At 44.4% G+C, this 23663-nt stretch overlaps 1 protein-coding gene across 4 annotated transcripts; it reads left to right on the top strand.

Moving 5' to 3' along the window:
- The first annotated feature begins 1423 nt into the window (after positions 1–1423).
- Positions 1424–16923, top strand: Igsf1 (immunoglobulin superfamily member 1). 4 transcript variants are annotated; one of them, XM_052739215.1, is made up of 21 exons: positions 1426–1483; positions 1613–1674; positions 4037–4171; positions 4291–4317; positions 4685–4966; positions 5260–5547; positions 7393–7677; positions 7912–8205; positions 8691–8945; positions 9261–9381; positions 11304–11374; positions 11469–11501; positions 11897–12187; positions 12417–12695; positions 13275–13562; positions 14317–14604; positions 14784–15071; positions 15209–15496; positions 15626–15904; positions 16275–16398; positions 16546–16923. In XM_052739215.1, the coding sequence occupies exons 3-21, from the start codon at positions 4132–4134 to the stop codon at positions 16679–16681; spliced, it is 3957 nt and encodes a 1318-aa protein (XP_052595175.1). In that variant the 5' UTR covers positions 1426–1483; positions 1613–1674; positions 4037–4131; the 3' UTR covers positions 16682–16923. The 4 variants fall into 4 exon arrangements, with proteins under 4 accessions (XP_052595183.1, XP_052595175.1, XP_052595166.1 ...); XM_052739206.1 differs by having other exon boundaries at positions 8664–8945; XM_052739223.1 differs by lacking the exon at positions 16275–16398 and having other exon boundaries at positions 1424–1483; positions 8664–8945; positions 16546–16687.
- Positions 16924–23663: the final 6740 nt, after the last annotated feature.

Here is a 23663-nt window from a genome sequence, read left to right as displayed (position 1 = left end):
AACAATCTGCAATTTGAAATGCCACGTAGGATCTAAGAATGCCAGGAACCTGCAACTGCCATCTCCTGTTTCATGAAGCGATGCTATTCAAATGGTTTCATTAAAAGCAGTGTCTGGTTTTCCCATAGTTTCTTTTTGAAATGAACTGATTTCCATTAGATTACTCAAGATATCTTATGAAGGTAAAATGCACGTGAAGGAAACTTTGGCTATTTCTTATCAATTGTTCACTGAGCTCATTAGTTGCCATACTTTAATCTCATTACAATTATATGTCAACAGCTAACGTTAGTGTCTCACCCATACATTATCATTTTTTAAATTCCTTCATGAAGCCACATGGATGGCTCAGTGGGTAAAAGTTCTTTCTGCTTGAATCTAATGACTTGACTTCAGTCCTCAGAATCCACGTTAAAAACTATATGGATGGTGGAAGTTTGTAATCCCAGTGTTCCCACAGTGAGATGGGAGGTGGAGATAGGAGAATTATCCAGAAGCTTGAACACCAGCTGGACTGGAATAAGCTGTGCAATGATGGACACAATAAGAGAGACTCCAGTTCAACAATTCGCAAGTTATGAACAGAGCCCTGAAGTCCTCCACCCTCCACACATGTTCTTTGATAAGTGCCATGGCCTGGTAGCTCTCCATCTCTGCCCCTCACACATTCACATACAAAATAAAATTTGAAAAATATTTTATAATCAACAAATTTTTCAAAACACTACTCTATATCCTCAAAACCATACTACTCTAAGGCAGTTAAGGAGGAATTTACAGATTAACAATGGTAGGTAGAAGTGGCAATGGCCACGGATAGTACATGTTGAGAACCTATTGTGTGCCAGGCCTGTGGGTACTTAGAGATTTACTTAAGTTACCCATTAAAGCCCTGTAAAGCAGGCTCTTCTATTTTATTTAAAATATAGGGGAAGTGGGCCTCAGAGAATTTAACTCACTTGCTTGGGGTCACTCACACAGCTAGTAAATGTAGACCCTGAACTGAAATCTGAAAGGACATGTCTTTAAAGCCTGGGCTTTTATCCCAAACTGGACTTTGAAGACTGTCCAAGTTACTAACCCTCTGAAAGCGCCAGTTTCCTCATCAGAAGATATTACTGATTGCTGTGAAGGTTAGAAATGCCCAGGGCCTGGGTCAAAAGTGCTCACAATAGGCGTTTCAACTATTGTGTAGACATTTATGAATGCAGGGGCAGTTAAGGAGCAGATGAAGACCCGAGATCGCTTTAAAAGCACTGGAGAGCTGGTGAGGTGGATCTACAGCTTCAGCTGTCTTGGGAGCTGGCCATCTCCCCTCCAGGATACAGTGACCAAATGAAGCTCTGAGCGACAGGCGGGGGGCAGGGGCCTGACTCTGGCACAGGCAACCTCTGCAGGGAGTAGGGAGAGAGGCGGGGAGCTGGGAGGGGCGTTCCAATCCTGGTCATCAGAGGACTGCAGGTGCTAGGCAGAGTTGGTGTAGGTGGGTTTGGGAGCCAAGCGAGGGAGGGGGAGGAGGCTAGGGCGGGATGGCAGGCGGGTGGGGGAGAGAGGGAGGCGGGGCTCAGGGCCGGAGAGGCAGTCCTTAGACAGCTCTTCCCATGCCCGGCAGTTTGCTGCATCTGGAGGAGCTCTCTGGAGAATCTCCAACCTCGGAGCGGGCCTTCAACTACCGTAAGTACCTGCAAATGAGCGCATAGTCCAGAGGCTGAAGATTAATTACTGGCCACAAAATCCTAAACAAAACCCCGAAAGAGTCCCCCTGCTGTGATTAATTGCCGTAAATCAAACTGCTCCCCAGTCTTTCCCCCCACCCCCTTCCTCTCTGCCTTTCTCCTTCTCTCCCCCGATCGCAGCCCCGCCTCGATGAGAATCTCTGGGAAATGTAGATATCTCTTCTTTCCTTTCTCAGTCTTCCCTCCAAACCCTAAGCAAAGCTTGTTTGTATCCGGCATCCTGCGGAGCCCAACCCCTTTGATTTCTGGAGCCCTTAAAGCTTTGAAGGGGGCTAGCCATTAGATATTTCCGATATATGACCCTCGAAAACACTGCGACGCTGCCTAATGGTGGGGAAAGTGCCAGGGGTAGAGTACAAGGGGACCCTTAAAAAAAACAGCCTCAACTGCATAAGTTGGGGGTGAGGTGAAAGGGCAAAATGGGCGTGGTCAATTTTGAACCTCAGGGTTGTTCCCAAGTTCCCTGGGCATAAGGATTCATCATCTTGGATGAAGTGATAAGGTACCTTAAAAAAAAAAACCCAAATGATTGAGGGGTGGTCAGCCATGCTGAGAAATTCAGCTTTTCTGATTCACTCCAGTTGCCAATAGGCAAGACCCTGATGTCTATGTGGTAAGGCTGAATCCTCAGATGGCATTTCCTGGGTGCAATCCCAGGTTGAACTCTCCTAGCACAAAGAACCTAGCTTCCCCTACTAGATCCTGGCCCAGTGCGCCAAGGGGAAACAGTGCAACAGCGTGGTGTCCAAGCTTTGGCCTGGCGCCGAGAAAATTGGGGACAAGGGGTTCTAGAAATTGAGATGGGAAGAGTCACATTAGGGTGCTATGCCAAACGTATACCCCTCTTTGAAAAACGGGACAAAATACACCTGTTTACATGAAATGTACACAGCATGCCTGGCACTGTACACAGGTTTTCTGTAATCCAAACAAGAAGGCTAGCACATATTATTTCCCCACTAACATAAGAAAAGTTCAGAAATTAAATTAAGCATCCTTCAATACAAATAAATGAAAAACAGGGCCCGGCTCTTCTTGAATCTCTCCGTGTCAACTTGTTGTCTACCGCCAAAGTGTTTTGAAAATGTATCTTTCTGCTCCTCCATTTTGTTCTCTCTTACCGCTAGACCATATTAGAGGCTGTCAGTCTACGGTAAGTTTAGAGAAACAAAGTCATTCTCTTTCTCGCTTGTGGAAGCTACCTATCCCTCACTCCAACTGAGCTAAGGTCAAACAGCTCAGATCAGGCAAGGTTTCGTACTATGAGTAGAGATTTCAAGAAGGAGAATTCGCCGGAGTTTGTGCTGTGAGGATACACCTTCCCTTAGCAAAAGGTTACTTTGCAGCGAGAGGGGAGAAGATCCACTTCATGTATATGGAATATGTATGGTTGGTAATGACTTCTGGGAAAATGAGAAGACCTCTCGGAACTCAAGTATCTTTGTTACGTTCCTTAAAATTCAAACAATCCCATTTTCTTCAGAGGCAGTGAAAAAGCTGCTTAGACACTAAGAACAAGCTCTAAAGAGGGATAGTTTACACTTTTATTTACTATCTGGGCAGCTGGATTAACCAACACCTGCTCAAAATAGGGTATTAAGTGTTGGGGTTAAGCTACAAGAGTGCATCAGAAGCACTCCTTAGAAGGACCAGTCCTTCTAAGGAAATGGGAGGATGATGGAAAATGAAGATAGGGTGAGAGAAGGTGCTGCCTCTGGATATTTGAGTGTCAGCCTTGGAGTTAAACATGAACTTTAATTTTTATTTAATATTTTGACTTTCAGCAAATTATGTATCCTTCCTAAACTCCATTTGCCTCAGCAACAAAATGGGGGCAGCAGTAATTCCTTCTTTACTAAGTCTTTGGATGACTCAGGTGTGTGTGTGTGTGTGTGTGTGTGTGTGTGTGTGTGTGTGTGTGTGTGTGTACACGTGTGTGCTTGCTTGTGTGCAAATATCTGATTAAAGGATCTTAAAAGGTGAGTCTTAGCATGTTCCATTTTCCCCACTCAGTAGGGGTTCTTCTGGCTTGATTAAGGTCATTTTCTGTGCCTTTGGAATCTCAGGGACAAATAAACATTTCAACAAAAATAATGTCTTGGATCCCAGGAAAAGATCTCGAGAGGAGAGATGGGCAAGTGCAGAAAAGGATCAAGGCGAGGAAAGCAACAAGTGGCCTTATTAACAAGCTAGGTTCCTGTGAACCAGTGGAATGTAAGGTTGTCCAGAGTAATGCAGTGATCTCACCTCAACTTGAAAGAGCAGAACTAGTCCCTGAGCAAGAAAATTTCTTCTTTTAGATTCTACTATCTTTTAAGAAGCAAGCCTTCAAGACTCGGAGTACACATCCTGTGCCAGAGGCCCCACAGCCCTGGACAGGCCAGAGCAGGGGGCCATGATGCTTCGGACCTTCACTCTCTTGCTTGCTTGCATTTGTAAGTACAAGGAAGGAGTGAGAAGCAAGTGACCCTGCTAAGAGAAGTTCTTGTGAGCAGGCTCCTGGGGGAGGTGAAAGAGATTGCTGAGTCTCTCCTTTACCATTTTCTCTTTCCAGGGCTCAGTCTTGGTATGACCTCAATGGGTAAGTGCCTTCCTGCCTGAGATTATAAGGAACTAACCTGTCTGCATGGCCTTGAGATACCCAAGCAAGATTGGTCTGCTTGGAAATCAGAGCTCCTTCCATCATGACTTCCTTTCCCAAGAACTGTGAAGCATTGCTTTTTCTCTCATTAGAAGGCAGCTCATTCCTCTGTTCATTTGGGTTCCTTGAACAAATGCCCTAGCATCTCTGTCCCAAACCCTTATATGAGCAGACACTCCCACCCCCCACAGCAAGGCAAAAGTCAGCATTTGGGCGGGCTAGAGACAATTTTCAGGCATGCTGTGAGGCACTTTGCGGGAGGGAGAGGACTGACTGCTGGTATCTTTGTGATTTTGGGGAATAACAGCAGTGGAGTCTCAACCAGAGCTTTGGATAGAATCCAACTACCCCCAGGCCCCTTGGGAGAACATCACACTTTGGTGCAGAAGCCCCTCTCGGGTATCCAGCAAGTTCCTGCTGCTGAAGGATAACACACAGATGACCTGGATCCGTCCTCCTTACAAGACCTTCCAAGTTTCATTCTTTATAGGTGCCCTTACTGAGTCCAATGCAGGTCTTTATCGGTGCTGCTACTGGAAGGAGAAAGGCTGGTCGAAACCCAGTAGAATTCTAGAGTTAGAAGCACCAGGTGAGATGACAAAGCTAGATACTTAAGAATCCTTTCCCACTCTTGGGACTCAAAATCGCCACCACAGAGAAGGGTTTGTTGAATTACTTCCAATGCATGCATGTATGTGCTCCACACGTGGCACCTGAGTGCCTACTTTGTATCAGACAATGCATGTAGAGGATGCAGCTCTGAAAGGCTGGGACAAAGAAGAGTGGTTCTGGGAAGGCTCATCTAAAGCCAAAGGCTCCTGTCCTCAAGTCAAAGCAGCACTCTCCTTGTTCTAACTCAAATCAGTTCATTTTTTTTTACAGGCCAACTTCCTAAACCCATCTTCTGGATCCAGGCAGAGACCCCCCCTCTTCCTGGATGCAATGTTAACATCCTCTGCCATGGATGGCTTCAGGATTTGGTATTTATGCTGTTTAAAGAGGGATACACAGAGCCCGTAGATTACCAAGTCCCAACTGGGACAATGGCCATATTCTCCATTGACAACTTGGCACCTGAGAATGAAGGTGTTTACATCTGCCGCACTCATATCCAGATGCTCCCCACTCTGTGGTCAGAGCCCAGCAATCCCCTGAAGCTGGTGGTGGCAGGTGGGTGTGGCTATGGCTGCTGGCATCTGACAATTGTTATCCCAGGGATCATGGCTGGTTGAGCAGAAATTTTTGATATTACTTGCCTCAGCCAGTTTCTAGGCCCTGCAAGATTGGTGAGGCAGTCATTTGACATGTTCCTGAGCTCCAAATTAGAATCACACATGCTTTAAAGCAGATAACCCTTTGGCCTGTTTGTGAGCCTAGCCATCTATTCAGTAGCTTCATCTTGTCACAGGTTTATTGTTCTTTACTTGTAGATTATTGTTCATTCACTCATTCATCCAATATTTATTGAGCACCTAATATGTGCCAGGCATTGCCAATGCAGTCTTAAAATCGATTCCCTAGAAGTTGAAGTGTATTTGTGATGATTATATTTAAGGGTGTGAAGTAGAATGAATCATTATTCTCACTGATGAAAAATAAACAAATGACAAAGAAAGTGATAGTTTATATTTTAGAAATGGCTTGAAAGATTACTTTGTCCCATATCAATAGAGCCAGTAAAGGCAGCACCAAGCTCCAAACACAGAAGGAAACTCCACCAAAGGTCCAAATACTAGTCACACACTCCAGCTTCAACTTCTCTATCCCATGTCCCGGATGATTCCAGATGGAATTGTCTACATTTATGTAATTTCCACAGCAAGCAACATAGATCCAGGGAAATTGTGATGCTACAGAAAGTACCCGGATTCCTAGTTCCACCTGTGACACTGCTTCCCTGTGTGATGTTGAGCACGTCATGTTACTTCTCTGTGCTTCTGTTTTCTCTATTCTAATCCAGGATAACAGTATCTATCTATTGTATAATGCCACTCTGTGCTTCAGTTTCATGATCTGCAAAATCGGTATAAGAGTAATGCCTACCTCACAGGGTTGTTGTGAGGATTTATCTACATAACATGTACAGTGCCTGGCATATAAGTTCTCAATAAATGGTAGATAATAATTTTATTAATATAGCTTTTTCTTGAGGATCAAAGTACAAAGGACTGTTTAACCGGTGTATATGGATACTTGTTGTACACATACCCTTCCAATGTAGATCCCACTAACACGTATTTCTGTAATTAGTGTTCACCAGTATTTCCCACTTATCTGTTAGTGTTATGCTGGCAGGGATTTAATATTCTTTACACTCAGTACCCTTAGACTGGCATGATTCACGACACATCCAAAAAGCTTCCATGAGTATGTGATGGGGCTGATCTTACCATAGTGGATGAATTGGTGTGCCTGGGATTTGAGTGGGGGATACGATGGAGTTGTGTAGAGCTGAAGCTTATTAGTACAACCACCTTAGTAGAACAACCCATGGAAATGAGGGTGGGCCCTATTACCAGATCTCATTGGCTTACTGTGTTATTGCCCCAAATCTCCCTCCCTATTGGCCTCCTCCAGCCTTATGTTTTGAGGTTGGAAGTAGGGTTTTAAGGTGAGATTAATGTGTTCAGATGTTCTCATTAATATTTCAGTGAAAGTTTTGCTCAACAAGATGGAATCAAAGTCATTTTTATAGGTGTGGATTTTCTAGCTGTGGGAAGAACTATACTTGTCATTTCAGAGACCCAAAGATACAGGGCATTATGAGTGTAGACAGTCCCCTGAGGCAAGCACCTATACCTGGCTGAGCTCACAGTAGAGCTAATAAAGTCAGATGAGAGGGAAAGACTATAAGTGAACTTACCCTTGATTACATACGCAAGGAGGCATAAATCGAAGGAAATAGGAGGGAAGGCTACATTCTACTTACCACTTTTGTCTGAAGAAACTAGGAGACTAAAAATAGACTAGGAAAGAATTGGCCAAACTGTAACTTAAGGGTCTCTTCCCTTCTAGGTCTCTACCCCAAACCAACTCTGACAGCCCATCCTGGGCCCATCCTGGCACCCGGAGAAAGCCTGAGTCTCAGGTGCCAAGGGCCAATATATGGAATGACGTTTGCTTTAATGAGGTTGGAAGACTTGAAGAAATCTTTTTACCACAAGAAGCCAATAAAAAATGAGGCATATTTCTACTTCCGGGCTCTGAAGATCCAGGATACAGGGCACTATCTCTGTTTTTACTATGATGGGTCATACAGAGGCTCACTGTTTAGTGATATCCTGAAAGTCTGGGTGACTGGTAAGACAGGGGTGTGCTATGGAACAGGTCATAAATCCTCATCTGATTCCCTCTCCCTCCTTGCACCTAGTCACTTGGCCATGGTTAACAGTGGGTGGAAGGAGCAGACTTTGTTCAGCTTAGTGGGGGATTTGCAAAGTGCAAATGGGAAGACAGAGAAGGAAAATAGCCCTAAGTATTGGAAGGAGGGGAAAGTTCTACCATTGGCTATTTGTGTTTTGGGTCTCGTCCTAGACACTTTCCCCAAGACCTGGCTACTTGTTCAGCCCAGTCCTGTGGTTCAAATGGGTCAAAATGTAAGCCTGAGATGTCAAGGACTGATGGATGGAGTGGGGCTTGCACTCTATAAGAAGGGAGAAGAGAGACCCCTTCAGTTTCTGGATGCCACCAGCAACACTGGCAACAAATCATTCTTCCTCAAGAATGTGACCTACAAGGATGCTGGCATTTATAGCTGTCAGTATTTTCTTACCTGGAAGACGTCCATTAAGATGGAAACATACAACACTGTGGAGCTGATGGTTGTAGGCAAGTGATCCCAACTGGCTTTAATGTTATTGTCGCCTGTTTGCTTTTATCATTGTTGCTGTGCTCTAAGGGGGTCCTAGTGGCTCTTGCGCTTTCTTAAAGCTACGAGCTGAAAAGAAAACACTAGGAGGGTGGTGTAGGACTTTCTACATCCTTCATGGACCTTCTCTCAGGATTCACCTTAAGCCCAGACCCAGTGTGACTCATGAAAAAAATTATTTTCCTTCAAGCCAGGGAGATCTTACAGGTATGAGGTCTTCCTGATTGAAAGTAGGAACCAGTATTGTTTAGAGAACCAAGGAGAGGGGGGAAGAACTCTAAACACACAGGCTTGAAGTCAATTATCAAATGTAAGTGAAAAGAAAGAGAAACCCAAATGGGGAGCTCAAAAACATTTGGCAGGGGAGAGGGTGCTTAGCTCAATGTCACTCTAACTGTGGTCTCTGGATTGGTTTCAGATAAGCCCCCCAAACCCTCCCTTTCAGCTTGGCCCAGTTCCGTGTTCAAAGTAGGAAAGACCATCACCTTTCAGTGCCGAGTATCTCATCCAGTACTTGAATTTTCTTTGGAATGGGAAGAAAGAACAACATTCCAAAAATTCTCAGTAGATGGAGGAGACTTCATCATCACTGACATTGAAGGACAAGGCACAGGGACCTACAGTTGCAGCTATTATATTGAGGCACACACTAACATCTGGTCACATCGCAGTGAGCCTCTGAAGTTGGTGGGGCCAGCAGGTGAGAGGATAACTTCTCGTAGGAATATCCTTCCATATCCTGGGATCCTAAAGTAGTGCCCAGAAATATACAGGACGGGGAGTGTGGGCTTGGAAGTCAGGACCCATGTGTCTAGGCATACTTCCCTTGGTGTTCTACAATAATTCAAAGCAGTGAGCAAGATATTCTGAAGACTCCATGAAAAGAAAGAGCACATCTATCCCAAGCTTTTAAAGAGGAGCTTTCCAAGTAACCAGCTCCTCTCCCCTACCATGAATTTATCTGTCTGACCTTATCCCCAGCAAGACTTTCGCTTCTGGTCTTCTCTGGTCACAGGCTTCTTCACCTGGAATTCCATTCCGAATGAAGCTTTCAGGATGTCCTTATCTGTCCAGATTGTTTCATTGCTGCTGCTAGTGCTGTGGATACGGTGGAAATGTCGGAGACTGAGATTCAGGTAACTGTCTTCTCTCTGCTTGTTGTTTCCTAAGGAGCTGATTGTGTGCTCGCCTAGTCTCCAGAATGGGCTACTCCACAGAGGCAGTAAGCCACAGGGATGCACTCTTAGGTTTCTTTCCAGCCTCAAGGCTTTACAGGTCAAGGCATTCTCATTCCATTTGTTTCTCTTTCACCTTGCAGAGGGGTCATTTCCCAAGCTGGAAAGTGGAGTCAAGTATAGTTTTCAGAGGCTACAGAAATAATCAGAACCATGTTCCCTGACCTCTATACCTCCTACAATGTCCCAAATCTCCCCTTAAACAACTCTGTCCACAAGACATCATAGATGTCTTCCCCATAGATATGGTGTGAACATGCTCTCTTGTAAGGATCTGTGCTCTTCTGTCTTCCAGGTTATCTAATTCCCATCTCATCTTTTCCACTTTACCCTCCTTCCACACACACTTTCAAGGGCTACAGCAAATATTTTGGCCCATTCAAGGTTCCTTAGAAACCAGTTTTTCTGTTACTCTAGACTCCTATTATCTGTGCAGAGCATCCTTAGAATATAGTTTTAACATGAATAGGCATTTGATAAGACAAGATATAGAGCCTGAGAGTCTGACTCTTTCCTCTAGCCTGAAAATTGCCCCAAAGATCCTCCTGCTGTTTGATTCTCCAGTGTCCTTTGGACCATTGATTTCTCTCCTTAATCCCCATGGTTTTCTAAGGCTATTCCAGTTGGCAATGTAAAGAGAAATGGCAGATCTTAACCAGGCAGGCCTTCCCCCCAAATGTTGTGCCCACTTCCCTCCACCCTCTGCTTCTGGGTGTCCCCTTCTGCCACCTTTGTGTGTCTGGGAAATTTAATACACAATGGATGATCACTATGACTATGTGTGTCTGTGTTTCTGCTGAGTGCTGAGGGATAGAGTGCCAGGGCAACAAGTGGAGAGCCACCGATGGTTTCTGGAAAACAAAACAAAACAACAACAACAAAAAGACAAAAATAAAATTAAAAAAAAACACCCTTGGAGTTTTCAAACAGTTTCAGTGAGATCAAATTTTACTGTTCTATAGATTCTACCCTAAATTCCAAATGCTTTAGGCTAACCTCCTAGTAGGATTAAAAAAGATATAACTTCATGTGTCTCACCCTACTCCAAGACCATTGCAGCAAGGAAAAATATCGGAATCCAGATTTCATAGAGAGCAGCTTGAAAAGTTGTTTTTCTGACGAGGAAAAGGCTGAGAATGGCCACTGTTTCCTAAGAAAAAACTGCCAATTGAACTTTGGCTTTATACCTCCTAATTGTACAGCAAGCAGAGCCCAACAACAGTGCTCCACATTTGTGGTCACAATCTAGGGAGGGGGAGAGAGATACCACTCTCTGACAGGCTTAGCTTGGCACTGACAGGCAGTCTTCTGGTAATTCATCAAGGCTGCCTAGGCAACCCTTCCATAACAAAGGCAGGTGAGGCAGGTCAGTCTGAAGACCAGTCCTGCCATAGGAACAACTGCTTCCAAACTTAAACTTGATGACTGAGAAACACTCAAGGTTGCTCTTTCCACCCCCACACCCAACCACCCAGAGCTGCTGAGCTCCAGGGGTTCTGAGAACTGGAGATACAAAAGCATTTCCCCATCGGACATCTCATTTGCAACCTAATCAGGGGTCATGGGAAACTGATAAAAAATAGATACTGTGGGAGGGGCAGGGATGAGGAGCATGCCGGTCCTGAAAGTGCAAGGGGTTTGTAGGTGGTTAGTGCCTCAAAAACAAAAGTGATCGGTGTCAGAAAAGATCAGATCCCATTATCCTGGCCATACCCAGTCCCTATTGGGTAGTGAGTAAGCCAATGACATAAATTGCCGCCCCCTTCTCTCCGCCCTCCCCCTAATCCCAGCAACTCCTCTCATCTCTTTTCTGGTCTCACTAGAGAAGCCTGGTTGTTGGGAACAGCTCAAGGGGTCGCCATGCTCTTCATACTCATGGCCGTTCTTTGCTGTGGTGAGTACAAAGTGTTGGGCCAGGAGCCTGGCAGCAGGCTTGAGGGTGGTCTTGGTGAGGAGGGAGCAGAGGCTGACAACGGTTTCTTTTGCAGGACTGTGCAGTGGGGCACTGGCAGAAGAGATTGGTGAGTTTTTTCCTGCTCCAGACTGGGACATTCCTCTCTGGAGATCCGAAATAACTACAGAGTGTCAGTGTCAGTGCCCAGGGAGTGACTGGTTGGGAGGGAAGGACAGCCAGGAAGGGGCACTTGTTAAAGCTACTGGCAAAATTAAGCCTCCAACTCTATCCTTCTGCCTGTAAAAAATTCCCTCAGGCTCCTGTATTTTTGTGAGGCTCAGCTAAGACATCAGCTTCCCCTTTCCCCAGCACCTGAAGAAAGACGCAAGACAGCAAAGAAAAGATTTTGACTGAAAGGGGCGTAGGGGGGTGGGGTGAGGAGCTGGGTAGGGGCTTCAACAGAAAGGAAAAGGGGGAAGGAGAATGCCAGGAGGAAGGCTTCATTAACTCTGCTGTTTCTAGAAATAATCATGCCAACTCCTAAGCCTGAACTGTGGGCAGAGACGAACTTCCCTCTGGCCCCGTGGAAGAACTTAACCCTCTGGTGCAGAAGCCCTTCTAGCTCAACTAAGGAGTTTGTGTTACTGAAGGACGGAACCGGGTGGATTGCAACTCGCCCGGCCTCGGAGCAGGTCCGGGCTGCCTTCCCCCTTGGCGCCCTGACCCACAGCCACACCGGGAGTTACCATTGCCATTCATGGGAGGAGATGGCTGTGTCGGAGCCTAGTGAAGCACTTGAACTAGTAGGAACAGGTAAGCGAAGACAGAGGATCTTCCCGGAGTGATCCCCAGTGCCCCTGGGACCTCTGTGCGGCTAGGAGGAGAGGATGGGGGAGGGGTGAGGAAAAGAGTGAGAGGGACTGATTTGGAAACTCAGGACTCGTCAGAATGCATTTCGTTTGTTTGTAAAGTAACTCTGAGCGTCCCATCTTGGGCACTTGCAAACTTTTGACTCCCTTGTCATTCCATTTTGGTTTTCTAGACATCCTTCCCAAACCTGTCATTTCGGCTTCCCTCCCAGTCCGGGGCCAGGAACTGCAGATCCGATGCAAAGGATGGCTGGAGGGTTTGGGCTTTGCTCTGTATAAGAAGGGAGAGCAGGAACCTGTCCAGCAACTCGGTGCCCTTGGTAGAGAAGCCTTCTTTACAATTCAAAGAATGGGAGATAAAGAGGAGGGCAATTACAGCTGCCGTACACACACGGAAATGCAGCCCTTCAAGTGGTCTGAGCCCAGTGAGCCCCTGGAGCTTGTCATAAAAGGTAGAGCTGAAGAGAGTATGTGAGGGAGGAGGGACAAAAAGTGCCTGTTGGACACTCCTATCACCCCCACAAATTTTGCTGCTGGTACTAGGAGCCTGTGTCCAATCTTAGAGCCAGGCAGGCGTGGCGCTGGGAGTGCCAGGGCCTCTGGCTGCACGATATTAATAGACATAATTGTTATTAATAGCTTGGGTTTGTGGAGGGTGATTTAATTTTTCTGATTATTTTCCCATTGATTACCTCATTTAACTATAGAGGAAATCCTGAAGAGAGGTGAAGTGGGTACTGTTTCCTTCTCTTATCCACATGGGCAAACTCAGACTCAGAGAACTAACTAATAGAGTTCCGAGGCAAGTTTACCCCTTCAACAGCCTCCCTTGCCTGTTCTAGTGACAGTGAGGATTTGGATTCGTCTAGAAGCAAGGAGAGACTGGATGAGGGATACCTGTAAAACCAAACAAAAACATTAATACAACTATTTATGAAACTATAGAGAACAGCTTCCCCAAACCAACATTTCCTGTATTTGTTTCCTGTTTTCTTGATTTGGTTTTGTAATGTTTTGTTTTTCTCTTCTAGAAGTGTACCCGAAGCCTTTCTTCAAGACGTGGGCCAGTCCTGTGGTCACTCCTGGTGCCCGAGTGACTTTCACTTGCTCCACCTCCCTTGAGCACATGAGCTTCATTCTTTACAAGGATGACAATGAAATTGCATCAAGTGACCCAGCCTGGGGAACTCCAGGGTCTAGTGCAGCTCACTTTCTGGTCATTTCAGTGGCCGTTGGTGATGGGGGAAACTATAGCTGTCGTTATTATGACTTTTCCATCTGGTCTGAGCCCAGTGACCCTGTGGAGCTCATTGTGACAGGTTAGGGAGAGGGGAAGTCTTGGTGGAGATAGTATTGACCCTAAGAGAGTGATTGGAGGGGCTGCCAGTGGGAAGGGAAGACATGTGTTCTGTAAAGGACAGGAACATTCTTGGGGTAGTGCTCAGCACATGATGAACTGTCCAAGGAGGACAGCTGCTCGTGTTATCATCACAAGAAGAGAAGACAAAGAAGTGGGGGGGGGGCAGAAATTCACCTCTGGGGGAAAAAAAAGTAGTGAGGTAGATAGGGGTGGCCAATTCAAGAACCAAGCTCAAGTTGCCTGCTTTCTAAAATAGTCCTTTGAGGCTTGGCCTTGAGCTTTGAGTTCAAGGTCTGCTTTTGCCTGAACTGAGCTGTCAGGGATTGGTGGGCTGGATGGCCCTCAGAGAACCGGAGAAAACCTTGAAATGTCAGGTGCATGTTAGACAGCCATTACAAATGATTGTTTCAAAGGGTGTTTAACGTCATAGGAAAGTGTTTATAATATAAACATATCAGATTCTCCAACTCTGAGTACAGTGGGTCTCAATTACACAAATAATCTCAGCTCCAAGGACATAGTCATGTATTAAAACACAAGTGGGAAAATAGTTATATTTGAGCTGGTAAAATTATGTTTTCTTCATTAGTTTTTTATTACATTTTCTAATTTTCTACAATAAACATATATCATCTCCCATAACAACATTATAAAGGCTACTTGCAAAATGTGGGAAGCAGTCTTTTCTTATATTATAATCTTTTTCCTTTTAGAATACTACCCGAAACCCACTCTCCTGGCACAGCCAGGCCCAGTGGTGCTTCCTGGGAAGAATGTGACACTACGCTGCCAAGGAACTTTTCAGGGCATGAGGTTTGCCCTCTTACAGGAGGGTACTCATGCTCCCTTACAGTTCCAGAGTGCTTCGGGGACCTCAGTTGACTTCCTCCTCCACACTGTTGGAGCAGAGGACTCTGGAAACTACAGCTGTATCTACTATGAGACAACCATGTCGAACAGAGGCTCATACCGTAGTGTGCCCCTTATGATCTGGGTGACTGGTAAGGACAGACAAAACAAGGGGTTGGGATAGGATCAGTTGGAGTATGGACTAAGGGGGTTGATCTCTTCTAGGAGGGCAGGCCAAACTATGGAGGGGATTCAAGGAAAATCAATTATCGTGGTGTGGGAGTAACAAGGTTGCATACTTACACCTTATTCATCATTATTCTCTTTCTAGACACATTCCCCAGACCATGGTTGTCTGCTGAGCCTAGTTCTGTGGTCACTATGGGACAGAATGTTACTCTCTGGTGCCAAGGACCAGTTCATGGAGTTGGGTACATTTTGCACAAAGAAGGAGAAGCCACTTCAATGCAGCTTTGGGGGCCTACCAGCAACGAAGGAGCATTCCCTATTACCAATATATCTGGTGCTAGCATAGGTCGTTATAGCTGCTGTTACCACCCTGACTGGATCAGCCCTATCAAGATACAGCCTAGCAATACTCTGGAACTCATAGTCACGGGTAAGGGGATGAAACTGTGAAGTGGGCATTGTAGTGTAGAAAGGATCAGATTGACTGGCTCATGAGAGACTAGGGGAGGTCAGGGAGGAATAGACTCTAAAATGGCTTCTCTCTGACGAGCAGTTCATTTCTTGCAGGTTTACTTCCTAAGCCCAGCCTGCTAGTTCAACCTGGTCCCATGGTAGCCCCTGGAGAAAACATGACTCTTCAATGTCAAGGGGAACTACCAGATTCAACATTTGTCCTTTTGAAGGAGGGGACTCAACAGCCTTTAGAGCAACAGAGGCCAAGTGGGTACAGAGCTGACTTCTGGATGCCAGTGGTGAGGGATCAGGATTCCGGTGTCTACAGCTGTGTTTATTATCTGGATTCTGCTCCCCTTGCGGCTTCAAATCACAGCAACCCTCTAGAGATCTGGGTGACCGGTAAGGTTCTGAAACCCAGGAAACATTTAGATTTTGTAGTTTTAGGCCTTTTAAGGGCTAAGAATAATACAAGAGATGGCTGGGTTCAGGGCCACTTCGTTTAACCCTGTGCTCTTGTTTTGGTTGCAGACAAGCCCCCTAAACCTTCTCTGTCAGCCTGGCCCAGCACTGTCTTCAAACTAGGGAAGGACATCACCCTTCAGTGCCGAGGACCCCTACCAGGAGTTGAATTTGTGCTGGAACATGACGGAGAAGAAGCACCCCAACAGTTCTCAGAGGATGGAGACTTTGTCATCAACAATGTGGAAGGGAAAGGCATTGGAAACTACAGCTGCAGCTACCGTCTGCAGGCCTACCCTGACATCTGGTCAGAGCCCAGTGATACTCTGGAGCTAGTTGGAGCAGCAGGTGAGTGGATAATCCCTCCATGAAAGTTCCTGTCATGATGTTCCTGAGATTTCCAGGACAGCCCACACAAAGATAGGTCAAGTTAGGAGACAGGAAGTTGGAACCCTCAAGTATATCATACCTTTTGTAAAGATGATGCAAAGGTAGGATTTCAGGTGCACTCAGAGATACGAAATAGATTCATCTAAGGCCTTCCTGCCTGCCCGTCAGAAAGGAGGTCTGAGTGTCTCAGCATATGCACCTCGACTGAATTCCTTCGACAGCTCAGTACATGGCTTGCATAGTGACTCTGAGGAGGTAAGAGGACAACATAATATTAAAAGAAACATTGCTATGCTAAGTTCTGATTCCATTTATTTATATACCACAGGGCCTGTTGCTCAAGAGTGCACTGTAGGTAACATTGTCCGAAGTACCCTGATTGTGGTGGTTGTGGTAGCCTTGGGGATAGTGCTAGCCGTAGAGTGGAAGAAGTGGCCTCGCCTTCGGACTAGGTAAATACTCAGCTCAGCTCAATTCCAGAAATGGAGAGCTGCTGGAAAGTCCATGATCCAATTACTTTTCTGGCATCTGAGGTCCACCCTACAATATGTTTTCAGGACCGGCCCCCCATTAGTTTTCTATCTTTTTTCATTATACAGGGGCTCTGAGACAGATGGAAGAGACCAGACCATAGTCCTTGAAGAGTGTAACCAAGAAGGAGAACCAGAAACCACCACCAATTCTCCTTCATCTGCCTCTCAGAGAATCTCAGCAGAACTGACAGTCCCAATATAATTATCCCCTCCTTTAGAAGAGCTTTCCTCTATCTTTTACCTGCAGAGACCTGGAAAACCAACTTGCTTACCCTAGAACTCAGCAGCATTTACAGCTTTTTGAGTCTAGCCACCTGAGTTGGGTCAAGAGGATTCTTGGAGTGGCAAGCTCTACTAGGTCAAGCTGTTTCCCTTCCCCCTATAACTCCTCACCGTACTGATTTACTGGTGCATGAAATTCTATTAAATTCACTATTTAACTGCAAAAAACATGGTAGTGGTCTTCTTTTGGTCCGTTTCCCACTTACAGGTCCGTTTCCCACTTACAACTCAACAGAAATGATAAGAGGACACGAGAAAGGAGTTCAAGGATTTGGTGGTGGAGGAGGGCGGGAGGGCTCCCAAATAGAGCTCTGCAACTTAGTTTTAGATGTGTGCACTGAACACGGTGTTCTGCTGCCCTCCATCCTGTCCCTGCATGACAATGTTCTGCTCAAGTCAAACATGAGAAGAACAAACACTGAAGTTACACTAATTTTTCTCCACTGTGTTTTTTTTAGATTCATAGGCTTTCAAACAGCAGGTCTGGCCCTCTATAGAACTTCGAAACTGGCAAAGAATGTCTTGTGACACTTAATAACAACCATGGAGTATTAACTAATTCAACAGTAATTGTGAATAATTAATAAAACCTGATATTTCACCCCCTATAAAGAAAGTTCATTTCTCCAAAGGTATGGGTCTCTAGTGGTGGAATTTCTGGAAGTGAGGAGGCAGTTAGCATGCAGGGGACCTCTTAGTGTCTACTCCCAGGACTCAAATTAGAGCTGGCTCTTACTTTTAACCTATGATCTTTTTTCCTGCATCAACACACACTTTGCTTTATGGATGGGAATTTAGTACACATTAGTGTGTTTGATGGGGGGGTGAGAGTTACCTAATTCCTTGAACCTCATTTAAAACCTCAGAAGAATTGATTTGTGAGTCCTAGAGGAGGTCACGACCCCTTCACATATGACCCTAAAGTTCCTTGCCCCCCAGTACTGTGCAATTCTAAGCAAACACTGTTCAATAGAGCAATACACAAGGGTTGAGCACACAGTTAGTTATTTAACCCTGGGTACAATAAAGTTTAGAAAGTAACTCCTATATCCTTGCATTAGGAAGCTTATTTATCCTAGAAGTTAATGAAAAAGAATGCATCCCTTTCCCCGTAATCCTTAAGAATGAAACATGCTGAGTATTATATACTAATTTGTATTAAGCTCTGTGGAATGTAGAAGTACACAGTCCCACTCTGATTTCCATTTGATGAGATTCTATTAGTTGCTTACACTAATTTCTTATAGTGTTTCTAAAAATTGCATTTACATTTGAAAAGTGCTTTTACATTTGAATCCAGCCAAACCTAATTGTTGCTTTGTGCTGAACATTACTCTCTGCCCTCAAACTCTACATAGTTAACCCTCACTCAAGCTGTGCCTTTTGAAACTGGAAGGAGGCCTGTCCTTAGTCCTTGGTTTTAGGATTAAAAAAAATCCTTTGATGGGGCCTGGTTATGTTTTCTGATCTTTAGATGTTTCAAAGTGTATGTTGTCAAGGTCAGTGACAGAGCTGTACAAGTTATCAAGGAATCATTTGATTGTTCTAGCTGTTGAGAGAGGGGGAGAGATTGGGGTGTAGAGTTGGGGGGGAGAGAAAGAGGAAAACCTCAGAGAGACACGGACTGAAATTTAGAGAAGCCTCCAAATTAGAAATGCAGGACCAAAAAAAAAAAAAAAAAAACCATGCCAGAGACTCTTGTGAAATGTCCACATTGAACCTGGGGTCTCTTGTGTCACCAAGGTTCAAAGAGAGGTACTCATGTGCAATCAGGAAAAAGCCCCAGAAACCTTGCCCTGAGAAACAAATCGTGAGAAATATTGTGACACTGGTCTCTCAGTTGGCTTTCTTAAAACACTTGCACACACTGTTCTTTCACTGAGAGAACCCAGTTCTGCAAGAATTAGAAGGGAGAAAATAGTTGTCAGTTAACTGTGAAATACTTAAAGACAAAGAGTCGCTCTGGAATTTAACTTTGCTACTCCCTGTCAAAGCTATGTCAATGAATTAAGTATCTATTTATAATGCAGGAGTCGTCACAAACTATCTCAATGAATTAAATATCTATTTATAATGCCAATGTAGCTTGTTTCTGACAATTCTCCTCGTGGTCTGTTTTTTCAACCTGGTTGCCATGGGAATCAGTCCCTTTACCCCTGGCTGGCCTCTAATCATCACCCAGCATCAGGTAATTTCTGGGAAGTGGAATCTCAATTAGGGAATGAACCTTTACAGGAGAATTTGTCTCTTCAAAAAGAAAATCCAAATGCCTCTCCCAAGTATGAGAAAATAAATGCAAATACCTGCTGATCACTGAGATTATACACCTTTGGCTCCAGCATCCCAAAGGTATGAAGATGGTCCAATACAGGATCTCTCTCCTTTATAGCCATACTGATGTGTAGACACACAGTTTATTCTTGCACACCTCCAGGTAAACATGAAACAGCTTAAGAATTTCCAATTGGTCTATAGATCCTCTATCGCCTGTATGTATCCCTTTCATATTTATTGATCCTGATTCTGACTCAACTTGTAACCCAGACTAAATCCACAACAGTCCAACAAAGTCTAGAAAGTGGGAGTTCGAATCCAGTCAGTCTCCATCAGCAGTGGTATCAGAGCTCAATCAACTTCCATTTAGAAATATGTTTGTGCTATTAGTTCTCAATTATGTAGGTTCCAGATACGACAGAGTTTATGTTTACCTCAGTGCTGCCAGACTCAATCAGAGCAGCACTTTAAAACATCTGAAATATCTGTGTGTTCTACAAATGCATATTGGCTGTTTTCTATGTCATACACTGTCAAGGGCACTGGATACAGTTATGAGTGAAATAGATAATCCCTGCCTATCTGGTGTGGGAGGCAAATAAGTATCATTGGTAATAAGTTATATGGAATATTACATGGTAATAAGTGCTTCAGTGAAAAGTCAAGCAATGAACAAAGCCTCAGATTTATTTTGTGGGAAGGTCGCTGCAATTTTTAAAAGATGGCTGGGAAGATCTGAGAATGTAATATTTAAGTTATAGTTTAAAGGACACAATAGCACAATTAGTACAAGTCTCTAGGCAAAGTATGTTCTACTCAGAGGTAAACATGGGTGTAAAAGCTCTGAAATGGGAGAACTGCCTTGTTTTTTTCTAATTGTAGGTGAGATCATGTGGCTAGAGCAGAGTAAGGAGGCGTGTAGAAGCAGATACAAGACTGAGAGGCAATAGGAACGCAGCCAAGAAAGACCTTGGACGTCTCTATAAGGACTTTGACTTCCACTCTGAATGAAACAGGAAGCCACTGGAATTATATTTAAATAGGACTATCTAGCCTTCTCTGTGGAGGGCACCAGGGTGGGAAACAGAGAGATCTCAGAGGAGGCTATTGCAGTGATCCAGGAAAGAGTGGCTGTATTAGACTTGGATGGTAGCAGAAGGGCCAGTGAGAAATAACCAGATTATTGATTTCTTTTGTGGAAAGATACAATGGGAGTTGCTGATAGATCGGGTGTGGGCTGTGTTCTGCAAACACTTCTATTAGAAGAGAGAAACATTTCATATGCTGCATCACTGCTTCTATCCCTGGTTCATTTTCATCACATCCTCAAGAAAGACTTTTCTAATGCCTCCCAAACCAGGACAACACTTTCGGACAGTTTGTCAATGTTTTTCATGGTCCATCCAGAAACACTGTCAACAGGACATGGTCTGTTGTGTCTGCAGAAGCCCAAGGAGTGCAAGGGCTGGGGAACAAATGTTGAAATGATTACTTTCTCATATCTCTGCTCACCATTACCACTGCCTAAAATTGCATTAATTTCAGATAGGCAGTTCACACTGTTGCCTCATACAAATTACGTGGTCAACAATCCTCACAGGTTTTCTTTTTCCACACAAGCTTTTGACAGCTCAATTATTTCTTGTCCCTTACTTATGCACATGACATGGTTGGCAATTGAGTTTTTATCTAAAATCTTAAGAGCTGATATTTACTCTGGTTACATCTTGATTTGTGAGCTCTAGCTTATAAAAATCATATATTATCATTTAGTGAATTCTTTCTAGATATCTTTAGACTCAAACTCATCTACCCCTAGCAGCTACCTAGCATAAAGCTCCCTGTTACTATCTCTGGTCACATGTAACCAGGAAGCAGAGCCACTAAGTTAAGTATTTCAGCCAATCAGCTCATAACCAAAGATGGAGCTGGAAATGGAATTGCATTTTATCTTTGACTGGACTTGGAATTACTTAGGAGGAAGACCTCTGGGTCTGGGAAGGTGTTCCCATTGAGCTTTAACGGAAGAGGGAAAACTCACCCCTAGTGTGGGTGATACCATCTCATGATCTGTGAGTCCCAGACCAAATAAAAAGAATAAAAGGAGAAAGACGACCACACAACAACATTCCTCCTTCTCTGTCTCTTGGTTTACTGGGGCTTTTAAAATCTCGGACAAATGTTACCACTGCCATGAGTATCACCATGTCTTCCCTACCATGTTGGACTGTAGCCTCAAACCGGGAGCCAATGGAAACCAATCCTTCCTTAAGTGGCCTCTTGTCAGGTATTTTGTTACAGTCATAAGAAAGGCAAAGTAATACAAGCTGCTTCCCAAAGCAGATTCCCCCATACTAAACTTCAGATAGCATGGTACCCAGAACAGAATGAAGGTCCAGGATTTACTAGTTTGACTCCCTTCCCAGTGTGTTATTTTATTCAATTTTTTAAACAGCACTCACATTCACTTAGCATGAAAGGCTCTCCTTTAGTGCTTTACATTTATTGAGCATTTTGACGCCTACCACAAATGTTAGCAGTAGGTCCTATCACTATTCACATTTCTGACAGAAAAGGAAACAGACGCACACTGGAGTTAGGCAAGCTAGTAGGTCACTCAGCTAGCAAGTATTAGGGACAGAATTTAGACCCATGCAGTCTGGCTCCACACTTCATGCTTGTAATCATTGAGCTATGCTGTCTCAGGTTTCTGTGAGATCCTGACCTTGCACTCTCAAGGGAAGGAAGGGCCTCAGCCCAATTCACAGTCCACTGTCAATGCAAAACCTGCAGCCCTGCTATGAGAATGCACACTCCCTTCCTCTCCTTTCCCTTCTTCTTAACAGAGGCTGGCTTCTAAGCTTTACAGAGGAATCCTTCCATAGGTTCCCAAACGTACTCTTGATCTTTACACTTCCCTCCCAGGACTCCATGCCTCTCTGCTTTGCAGCAAACGAAATTCTTCCAATTCTCCCTTCTGGGGGAGTAAAACGATGCTGCAACTATGGAGAGCCAACAGGGTGTGATGAAAACCATTTTCTGAAAAGCCCAGAGAAGGCAAAGCCGTGATTGGTGGCAGTAGGGCTGGGGAAGAAACATGTTCTGTGATGGCCCTCCCTGCCCTCAGCAGCGGGCCTTTAGCCGGAGCTATCATATCCTGTGGCAAAATTAACTCTCTGGAATTCTAGCTCAAGTTGTGTTTTCAACTGATTGTGGTCAGGATTTGTGGGAAACGGAAGCTACTCAGCTGGTTTATTGGTCTATCACAGGTTATTTCATTGTAAAGTTCATGTTGCCTTTTTGAAATTATAACAATTGAAATTGCCATACAAAGTATGAGGACTTTAGCATGATGTTTTCAAATGGAGTTTCTTGTTGATCTCTTTCTCCTGCTTCTCTTCCATCCCTCCCTCCCACATTGTTCCCTTCAACCCCAATAGCCTTCTTCCATTTTCATGTCACATGTGTTCTGTGGCCCTCCTCCCACCCTCAACACCTCTATTCTCTCATCCATGGTCCCCTTTCCAGTTTCATGACCGTAGTTCAGGCTGGCTCTGGACTCAGAATCCTTCTCCTCAGCCTCCAGGGTGTGCCAGCCTGGCTCCAGGTGTTGTTGTGGGTGACTGAGACACTGCATGTGTCTCATGTAGAGTTAAGTCATCTATACACTTATTTTATGCCTGTAGGGGGAAAATACCTCTTACTTCTTCAGAAGGCCATCTTTGTATCCTAAGAAAAAGTCGAAGAAGAATCTATGTGAAATAATCATCTAGTACAGTGTTTCCCAACCTTCCTAATGCTGCAAACCCTTTAATACAGTTCCTCATGTTGTGGTGACCCCTCTCTAATCACAAATTGTTTTTATTTCTACTTTATAACTCTAATTTTACTCCTGCTAGGAATTGTAATGTAAATATCTGATATGCAGGATATCTGATATGTGGCCCCTGTGAAAGGGTCCTTCCATTCCAGAGGGGTTGAGAACTGCTGATTTAACTGAATGTTCAATAGGAGTCAGAATTCATTTTGAACTTGAGATAAGTCCTGTAAAGGCTGTCAGGTGTTAGGAAACTTGTCATAACTAGCTAAATGGTATTAACAGTGGCCCCATCCTTACTATGGACAGGGGAATGGAAGAGAAGATAGAAGAAGGAGAATCAACAAAAAGAAAAAGAAATTACATTTAATACTAATACCTATAGGTATTAAGTTACGTTTAATCAATACTATGAAGGGCTGATCCTCACATAGTGGGCAAATCAGGATGTAGAGAACACAGGCTAGAGTCAAAACAACTATGACTTTCAAAAGCCAGCATCTTATGCCCTACATTCCACCAGCCATGTCCCATCTCTTAGGGGATCCATCACCACAAAGCTAGGAAGTAACACAGGAGCCAGAGTGGGGCATTTCCGGTTCAAACTGCCACATACAGAGAAGGAGTCTTAGACTTGGGAGACTCAAGAGGGTACACAGATAGCCTACAGAATATCTAAAGAGCATTTGAGACAACTCTGCTTGAATCCTTCTGCAGCAGGCATGGAAAGGCTTGTTACCTATAGGTGTGGTTGCCCCTTGAGTGATCAAGCATCTATAAAGGTGAGGAAATTCTTGTAACAGCTCTAGAT

Source organism: Peromyscus californicus, unplaced genomic scaffold (assembly GCF_007827085.1).
Source record: "Peromyscus californicus insignis strain IS unplaced genomic scaffold, ASM782708v3 Scaffold_10__1_contigs__length_136768540, whole genome shotgun sequence".
Lineage (NCBI taxonomy): Eukaryota > Metazoa > Chordata > Mammalia > Rodentia > Cricetidae > Peromyscus > Peromyscus californicus.
This window is presented reverse-complemented; position numbering and strand designations above follow the sequence as displayed.